This window comes from Nannospalax galili, unplaced genomic scaffold (genome assembly GCF_000622305.1).
Source record: "Nannospalax galili isolate Female #2095 unplaced genomic scaffold, S.galili_v1.0 scaffold1880, whole genome shotgun sequence".
NCBI classification, from domain to species: domain Eukaryota; kingdom Metazoa; phylum Chordata; class Mammalia; order Rodentia; family Spalacidae; genus Nannospalax; species Nannospalax galili.
The window spans coordinates 23,484-33,032 of record NW_008345978.1 but is presented as its reverse complement, the minus strand read 5'-3'; the positions used below and the strand labels follow the sequence as shown (position 1 = coordinate 33,032).

At 45.0% G+C, this 9,549-nt stretch overlaps 1 protein-coding gene across 2 annotated transcripts in view; it reads right to left on the bottom strand.

Moving 5' to 3' along the window:
• LOC103741491 (mitochondrial inner membrane protease ATP23 homolog) overlaps positions 1-9,020 on the bottom strand; it is a 19,310-nt gene extending 10,290 nt beyond the window's left edge. The window contains exons 1-3 of one of the 2 annotated variants that reach the window (XM_029567906.1): positions 8,638-9,020; positions 6,182-6,227; positions 5,462-5,543 (exon numbers count right to left, since the gene is read on the bottom strand). In XM_029567906.1, coding sequence (XP_029423766.1) covers positions 5,462-5,543; positions 6,182-6,227; positions 8,638-8,830 — 321 coding nt within the window. In that variant the 5' untranslated portion in view covers positions 8,831-9,020. The remainder of the gene's footprint in view (positions 1-5,461; positions 5,544-6,181; positions 6,228-8,637) is intronic. The other variant, XM_008842304.3, reaches the window with a different exon arrangement.
• Between the last annotated feature and the right edge of the window lie 529 nt (positions 9,021-9,549).

Sequence of the window (9,549 nt, the reverse complement as noted above, 5' to 3'; positions counted from 1 at the left end):
CCCCCTGGGCTGATCATACCAGTCTGTCTTGGATGCCACAGATTGTGGTTATAAGAATGGGTTTTGGGGGCTGGAGAGATGACTCAGCAGTTAAGAGCACTGGCTACTCTTGCAGAGGACCCAGGTTTAATTCCCCGCAACCATATGGTGGCTAACTGTCCATAACTCCAGTTCCAGAGGAATCTGACATCCTCTTCTGACCTCTACAGGCATTGCACAACACAGGTGCACTTACATACCTGCAGGCAATATACTCATATACACGAAAAATAAAAATAATACATGTTAAAAATAATTTTAAATTTCAATTAATTAAAAAACAAAGGAGAATGGGCTTTGGGAAATCAGGCAGATTCAAACTGCAGTTCTAGACCTTGCATGGGTATGTGGCATGAGAGCCAGTGCTTGTGGAAGCCAGATGAAGACACTGGATCCCCAAGAGCTACAGTTACAGGCAACGGAAAGCCGCAGTGTGGGTGATGGGATCCAAACTGGGATCCTCCAAAACAGCAACAAGTGCCCTTAATCCCTGAGCCATCTCTCCAGCTTCCCTGGGCAAGTTTCTTAGCCTCCCTGTACCTCAGTTTCCTCAGCTAGAGAAAGGAGATGGAGTACCTATCATGGAGAACTAGGAGAATTAACTGAGAATATACATACAGCAAGCAAAACTTGGCAAGTTTCTGAGTAAGAAATGAATAAACAGGAAGCTTAGTAATCACCCTTATTACCAGTTAGAGGAGGAATGAGTTCGGGGACGACCAACAGTGGATGAACAGAAACGAGCTGCAAACCAATGCAGTATTCTAGGCAAGGGACAGAAGGTGAAGTATTTTTTAATTGTTATTTATTTTTATTTTATGTAAATGAGTGTTTTGCCTGCGTCTTTCTGTGTACTATGTATGTGCAGTGCCTATGGAAATGAAAAGAGGGCATCAGATCCTCTGGAACTGGCATTAACAGATGGTTGTGAGGTGCCATGTAGGTTCTGGGAACCAAACCCACATACTCTGCAAGAGCAAGTGCTTTTCACCACTGAGCCATCTCTCTGGCCCCGAGGATGATGTATTTAAGCTAGAATGGTGGGAGATGAACGAGAACTTAAGAGGGAAACTGGACAAGATCTGGAAATGAAATGAAGATGGGAAGGAATCAGTATCTAAAAACTTCTGGCTTAAGTAATAGATGATGGCAGAAACATCCACTGAAATATGTAAAACTAAGTTGAGCATAGTGGTACATGTCTATAATCCCAGTACTTGGGAGATAGAGGCAGGAGGAACAAGAGTTCAAGGCTAGTCTCAGCTAAACAGAGAGCTAGAGGACAGCCTGGGATGTATAAGACCATGTCTCAAAAAACTGAAAGGAAGGAAGGAGGGCAAATAAGACAAAGTAAAGAAAGATGGGGCAGACAGAGGAGGGAGGAACAAGTCTTAAAAACCATGGGGGGGGTAAAAATCATGAATGTGGACTTGAACATATCAAGTCAAAAGTATCTTTAAGACTATCCAGGTCGAAGTGTTAAGTGGGCACTTGGATACACAGGTGGGGCATCGAAGACTTCTGCCCTAAAAAATAAGATCCCTTGGCAGAACATAGAGTAAGAAAGAGTAAAGGACTTCAACATTTAAGGGCTGAAAGAGGAAGTTAAGTTAGCAAAGGAGTAACTGGAAGAGGGCTGTGTGCAGGAAACCATGGGAAGAAAGTGTTTAGTATTACAGCAAAAAGTGTACAGAACCTATGACCCGCAGTTCTGCCAGGAGGCTTCTACGTTGGAGAAACGGTATGACCAGGAGAGAAGGTGAGGAATGTTTACAGCAGCACTGTTCAACCACAAAGTTAGAAACAGTATTCAGTAGGATATATTCTGATACAAACATCAATGGGATTCTATATAATAGTGAAACTAAATAAACCAGTGAGGTACGCACAACAGCAGGGAAGAACCTCACAATGATGAGCCAAAGAATTAGCTATGTGTGAGTTCAAATTTTCATTATTTCATAACACCACAAAGGATGTGTTCGCACACTGTGTTCACATACGCATTACATATAACTCAAAATACTCTATTATGAAGCACAAAAGCAAGCATCTAAACAAACATTATTGGACTCTATGTGGATAGGAAATCCACTCAGGAAAGCAGGGAGAATTTCCTCAAGTCAGGGTAAGGAAGGGAAGAGGACATGATTCAAGAGGAGCACGCAGGCATCTGTGGTCCTGGCAAGGCGCTCCTTCGCAGATCTGTGGCAATTACAGTCACTTCCCTTGTTACTGGTTTTCTACTTTTCTTTTTTGCTTTAATATTTTATTTATTTTTATTTTATGTATATGAGTGTATTGTTGTCTGCATTAGGTAGGTGTAACCATGTCATATAGTGCCCACAGAGGTCAGAAGAGGGTGTCAGATCCCCTGGAACTAGACGAATGGTTGTTAGCTGCCATGTGGGTGCTGGGAATCAAACCCAGGTCCTCAGTATCCAGTGCTCTTAACCACTGAGCCATCTCTCTAGCCCCTGGTTAGTCTTTCTATGTGAAAGACTTCATAATAAAAACTCTAATTTAAAATAAAATGAAATAGTGTATAACTGTGTTCAACACTGCTGAGGGATCAAAGTTTAAAATGGTCATTCTATTTTTCTTTCCCATGAAATGGAGTCTCTAGTCCAGGCTGGCCTCAAACTCCCTTTATAGCTAAGGACGACCTTAAATTTCTGACCCTCATGCCTCCACCTCCTAAATGCTAGGATGACAGGTATGTACCACCATTCATGGGTTACACAATGCCAGGGACTGAACTCTGGGCTTTACACATGCTAGGCAAGCACTCTACCAACTGAAGTACATCCCCAGCCCCCAGAATGTCCACTCTACTTAACCACCGTCCAAGTGGATGAAGTTACCAAGGGCCATTTGAAAGTTGTCACTAATGTGATTACCAATTAACAAGTAAGGAAACTGAGCATAAGAAAATAACTTGTGCTGGGTGTTGGTGGTACACACTTTTAATCCCAACACTTGGGAGGCAGAGGCAGGTAGATTTCTGTAAGTTTAAGGCCAGCCTGGTCTATATAGTGAGTTCCAGGCCAGGCAGAACTACAAAATGAGGCCCTGTCTATAAATAAATAAATAAAGTAAGTAAGTAAATAAATAAATAAATAAATAAATAAAGTAAGTAAGTAAGTAAATAAATATATAAATGGAAAAATAACTTGTCCAAGCTCTATCGCTAATAAGTCAAAGAACAAAGATTTGAACTCGAGTCTGATTCTAAAATCTTTACTCCTCACCCATGATTGCTGTAAAACAGTTATGAATCACCAAATACATGTGAAATTCCCCAGCAGGAAACAGTTAAGTGGAGCTAAATGTAGACTACATTTCACATTGGAAAACTTACTTGTAATACCTTCATGTACCATCATCAGGTCATATAATCTATCTGCTACCTCCAGTACACTGCCAAAGCCCTTCAACAACTTCAAACTAATAACACTAAATGCTCACTACTGAGCTAAGCACGATGATAAGCAACTTTACAAGTGATAACTAATTCAATTCTCCTAATCATTCTAAAAGATAGATGCCATCATTATATTTAACAGTTGAATAAAACCCACTCCCTCTATTCGCAAATTTCCTAAAGTGGCATCACCTCTTGCCATGCAACAGGGTGACCCCAGCGCTTAGCATTCAGAGCCTGCCACCATATGGTTCACATTGTTTCCAATGCTGTATCCCTTATTCCCCCTGGGTTTCTGGCCTCTGGCTAAACTAGGCAGCATGCTATTCCACAGCATGCCGTCATGTCCCAGCACCACGCTTCTGCTCATGCTCCTCCTGCTTTGGCTAAGAAGTTCTGGTCTTCTCTGCCACTGCAGAGGTTTTGCATCTTCTAGTTGAGTCTGTTAGTAGCTTTCAATCAACACACCACTGTCCCATTGTGGTAACTACATGCCATAGTTCAGACCTTGAATATCTTCCACAGCTCCACATTAAGAGCTTAGTCTCACCAGGTGTGGTGGCGCACACCTTTAATCCCAGCACTTGGGAGGAAGAGGCAGGCAGATTGATCTCTGTGAGTTCAAGGCCAGCCTGATCTACATAGTAAGTTCTGGGCCACATGGGGCTACAGGGAGACCCTGTCTCAAAAAGATTTTTAAAAAAGAGCTTAGTCTCAGGACTGGAAGAGAGAGATGGCTCACCGGTTAAGAGCACTGGCTGCACTTCCAGAGGGCCCCAGTTCAGTTCCCAGCACTCACATGGTGGCTAACAACAGTCTGTAACTCCAGTTCTGGGGATCCAATGCCCTCTTCTGGTCTCTGTGGGCACTGCATGCATGTGATGCACTTACATACATGTAGACAAAATACTCATACACATAAAATATATATATATTTTTTTGTCTTTTTGAGACAGGGTCTCCTTGTAGCCCCAGCTGTCCTGGAACTCACTATGTAGACCAGGCTGGCTTTGAACTCACAAAGATCCGCCTGCCTCTGCCTCCCAAGTGCTGGGATTAAAGGCATGCGCCACCACACCCGGCCACATAAAATATTTTAATAAATAAATAAAAATAGAGGCTTAGTCCTTAACTTGTGGCACTACAGGAAGTGGGGTCTAACTGAAGGAAGCTATGTCACTAGTGGGGTGCCTTGAAGGAGCTACTGTAACCTTCACACTAGTACATACAGTCCCACCATGAAGTACAGACCTGCCACAGACCACAAAAACGATGGGGCCAAATGACCATGAACTGAAACTGTGAACTAAAATACCCTTTCCTCCTTATAAGTTAATTATCTTTGAGTGTTTGTTTCAGTAACAGAATGCTAATGCACCAAACATATACAAAATAGTTTAACCTGCCTCAAATTTTCTAACTGTTTAAGTTCATGTCTTATCTCTTCTGGGAAAGTATACACTCCTTAAGAGTAAAGACCACAACTGGTCCTAGACAGGGTTGTTTGTTTTTTTTTAGTCCTACATGAAATCTGCCAAACAGAATGCCCAGCCTATGGAAAGTGCTCCGTAAATATGAGGAGAAAGGATCAAAGGGAAGAAAACAATTTAGCAAAGAACTACATTAGTTCCTTTTCTATTGCTGTGATAAAACATCATGGCCAAAGCAACTTACAAAAAAAGAGTTTATTTTGGCTTCCAGTTCCAGAGGGATAAGTGTTCATTGAGGTGGGGAGGCATGGCAGCAAGGGGCAGGCACAGCCAGCAGGAGCGGGAAGCTGTGAGCACACATTCGATCACAAACACAAGCAAAGAGAGAGAACTGGAAGTGGGGTGCAGGTATAACTCTCAAAGGCCCCAGTGACATACTTCCTCCAACAAGACTGCACCTCCTAAAGAGTCCATGACCTCCCCAAACAGCACCACTGACTGGGGCAAAGCATTCAAATACATGAACCTTTGGGGAACATTTCTCATTCAGACCACCACAGAAACCTACCTGAGATGTTGAAGAATCAAAACCTCCACTGACATTACCATCACAGTCTTCACAAGAAAAGTGTCTTTCTTTGTTAATAGCACTAAAAAGCAAGCACAGATTAAAGAGTCAACACCTGTAAGAATTGCATATGAGGAAACACCCCTGCTAGGAAACTCCCACACCACATAGCATATGCCCTCCACCACTGACACACAAAACCCTGGGGAAGCAATTTAACACCATCAGGATGCAGTTTTCTCATCTGTAAAATCAGGAGATTGTCTCTGCAAAATCTATACTACTTCAAAGTCTATGAGTCCATCGAACAGGTCACCTGACTAGGATCACACTAGAAATATGATGGAGTTCTGCCTTTGGGCCAGAGTGCTAGGAAGTAGATATCAGAAGTCATTTCCTCTAACCCCTGTGAGCTAACGTCTGGAAGGCTCCTGCTAAGCTAAGATTCCCTCACCATTATGCCCTAGGCTGGTGTGATGGAAAGGCAAGTCTAATAATCACTTACAAGAAAGACCTTGAATATTGCCTCTACTAACTACTCAAGAGGAAGGTAGAGTCAGAGACCATTCAAAAGAGTTAGAACAAAAGACAGCAAAGAACAAGACCTGCCTTGAAAGCACAGTCCACCAAAGCAGGCAGAGGTTTCGGGGTTAACATGGGGAATCCCAAGTATAATAATAGCTCTGCACCTTAGTTGAGGGGGAGGGGCTCTCTACTTACCAACCTGAGTGTTTCATAGCATCAAGCAGAAGTTTGACATATGGATCTAAAAAGATAGTAATTCAATTAAGTACGCTCATTAGAAAATACAGCACCAATTAAATCATCCAAAAAGGATATTATCATAAAGTCACAAATACTATCTTAAAACTGATATTTAAAATAGGTATTAGCATCAAAGCAAATCTTGAATGAAATAAAATAGTAATACAATACCAAAATGGTACCCAAAAGCATCTTAGTGTATCAAAGGTCAGAGTCAGTGAAATGATTAAACACTTTGTATTACAACATATACTAAGAGACTGGAGAATCCTGGACCACAGTTAGAAAACCAAACATCCTATTATGGAGATTTGAGGAAGGCAGTAGTCCACTGTCCTCTGTGTAACACTGCTCATTCTGAGTATCACTCCAGATGGGGCCACCAACTAAAGTTCTTCAATGGGTACTGGCAACTGGAAGAGTGTGGGTCTATGGTCAATAAGAAGCAAGAAAGGACTGGGGGTTCTGGAAATAAGAAAGACTTAACTAGGGCCACAGGAGCTTCGAGTAATGAAGATGTGCCATGTGGGGACAGAAAAAGTCAATTTTGCTTCAAAGAGAATTAGACAGAGTCCAGTCTTGAGAAAGCAGTTTTTTGTAACAGGTAAATCTCTTGAAATGAGACAACAGACTCAAAGATCCTCCAAGAATAAGTAACCACTCCTAGCAGGCATCCCTTAAGTATTCGATCATTAGTAGCACAGAGGTTTCCCATGTGGGGTGGGGAGGCCTAGAGCATTCCTCAGGACCTACCCACTTCTAACTCTATGAGCCTCTTGACTATTAAACCCATCTAACATCAACTTTCCACACAGGTGTCTTGTCAGAGAGCATAAGTACTAGGATATAACCTTGAAAAGTAAAGAAAGAGCAGCTGGAGAGATGGCTCACAGTTAAGAGCACTGGCTGCTCTTGCAGAGGACTTGGATTAGACTCCCAGCACCCACATGGCAGCTAATAACCATCTGTAAGATCAATTCTGGGGGATCTGATGCTGTCTTCTCACCTCTGTGGGAATTGTACAAGATGGGTGCATTACATACATGCAGGCAACACTCATACACATAAAAATTAAAATAATAAATAAGGCCGGACATGGTGCTGCACACCTTTGACCCTAGAACTCGGGAGGCAGAGGCAAGTGGATCTCTATGAGTTCAAGGCCAGCCTGGTCTACATAGTGAGTTCCAGGCCAGCTGGGGCTGCAGAGAGACTCTGTCTCAAAAAGACCAAATAATGATGATGATGATAATGATAATAAAAGATGAGAGCCTTCTCCACTGATTCCTGCTGCCAGTCATGTTCAGCACTCCATCTTCTTCACATCCTATCTCAACCTGTCCTCCATCATTTGTCTCTTCCAGTGCTGCCCTTTACTCAGCTCCTGATAGGCTGGCAGAGTCCTAAGAGGTGGGTGCACACACGCACACACACACACACATACACACACACTTTTTTTTATAGATAAGGATAAAGGAGATCAAAGAGATTAAGTCTTTCGTCCATGCCTAGCAAGAAGGGACCAGAATTTGAGCCAATGTCTCCCTCTGCTGCCCTCTCCTTTCAACGTATTCTACTTTGCAAAGCCTTGCAAGCAGGGTTCTTATCAAACCTGGTATTTCCCCCTCCACAAGCCAGGAGGTATCCAGCATTTGCAAAGTAAATACAGCATCTTCATTCCCGGTCCTTCCTCTTCCCAACTCTCAATTCCCTATATTGAGGAAATCTAAAGAAGTAAAGTCTGTGGACAGTTGACTTTAATTATGATCGCTGTTACCTATAAAATAGTAACGTTATTGTTTGGGGGGAAAACCTTTAATTTCCTAAACATATGTAAGTAGACTTGGGAAGTCTACGCCAATATAAAAGAGCAAAACTCTAGAACAGTGTCACGGGGGCTGGAGAGAAACTGCTCGGTGGGTACGTGTGCACCGACCTAAGCACAGTGGTGGTTCTTCACCTTTTGGAGGTCGTGGGCCTCGTGGAGAAAACAATGCAGCTCTGAACTCTCCCCAGCAAAAAACACTTTGGTGCATATAACCCAAGATTTTTGAGGAGTGTCTACACTAGGCTCCTCCCTCTGTTCCCACCGCCATGAAAGGTCAGAGTCCCTTCCAGGGAAGGATTCACACACAGCCAGCACTGGATCTGCCTCATTAACCAGGTTCTTTGAACCTCTACTCACCCTCATCCTACAGTGGGCTGCAGCATAAATTACATAAGACATCAATGAGCGCCTTGGAAGAAACCGCCGCCCACATCCCCACCTCCGCCCTCTCGACGCGGGTCTGCTCAGCCTCTAAGGTGAGCGCCCTCAGGCCCCTGCACGCGGCACCTGCAGCTGAACTCCAGCCCAGGGCTGAGTGGGGCCCGGCCCTTCCTCGCCACCGGGTTTCGGACACCACCCTGATCCCCAGCCTCCAGGTCACGGCTCCTACTGGTCTCCAGCGTCTTCAGGAGCATGAGCGGGCAACTCCGGTTACGCGGGAAGAGGCTGGAGAGGAAGCTCTGCTGCTCCGGGAAGCCCTGGCCCGAGTCCCGTCTCTGAGGTAGCGGCTCTCCCGCCGCGGGGCCCGGCGCACGTCCGCCCGGAGCTCCGGCCATGCGGCCCAAAGACCTCGCCGCCACCTCCCTGCTCCGCCGCGGGGGAGAGAGGGGAAAGACCTCCTGGCCGCCCGGCCCCGGCCCGCGCTTCCTCCGCCCAGCCAAGCCCAGCCGGCTTGAGCAGAGAAGGCCGAACCGCAGGGTACGCGAATCTGGCTACAGATGTTGGGCGGGGCCTACTAGCTGCCAGGGGCGGGGCCTGGGACAGGGAGGGGCGGGGCCTAGGACAGGGCGGGCTTTGGGTCGTGCCGGGGGCGGGGCTTGAAGGGAGGGGCCTCACGGCGGGCTTCTCCGGAAGTATGAAGTCTTCTCTGACAGTGCGGCTCCTCATGGCTGTTCCTGAAAGGTCCTGCTAAGTAAGGCCCCGTCCGCAGCCTCCTGCTGCCACCTCAGCTGCTAAGGGTGTTCCCTTTCCTGGACACTTCCCTCTGCTGGCCAATACTGGCCCCTTTCTAGTGCTGAAGCTCTCTGCCATCCTCCTGTCCCTGACTTAGGCAAGACCAGTTGTCGTCTCTGGCCACCTCTTTCCTGACCTCTGCTGTTTCTCTCATTGACCCTCCCCACTCAGACCAAATTGAAAGCAAGTTTTTCAGAAGCGTTTGAAAGCTATAATTATAAAGACTGGTTGGTCACATCCAAATCTTCAAAATGTAGTACCCGATTACTTGTTTTCTGACTCATCCGGATCTATTCATCAAGTACTCTCTGGCCAACCCAAA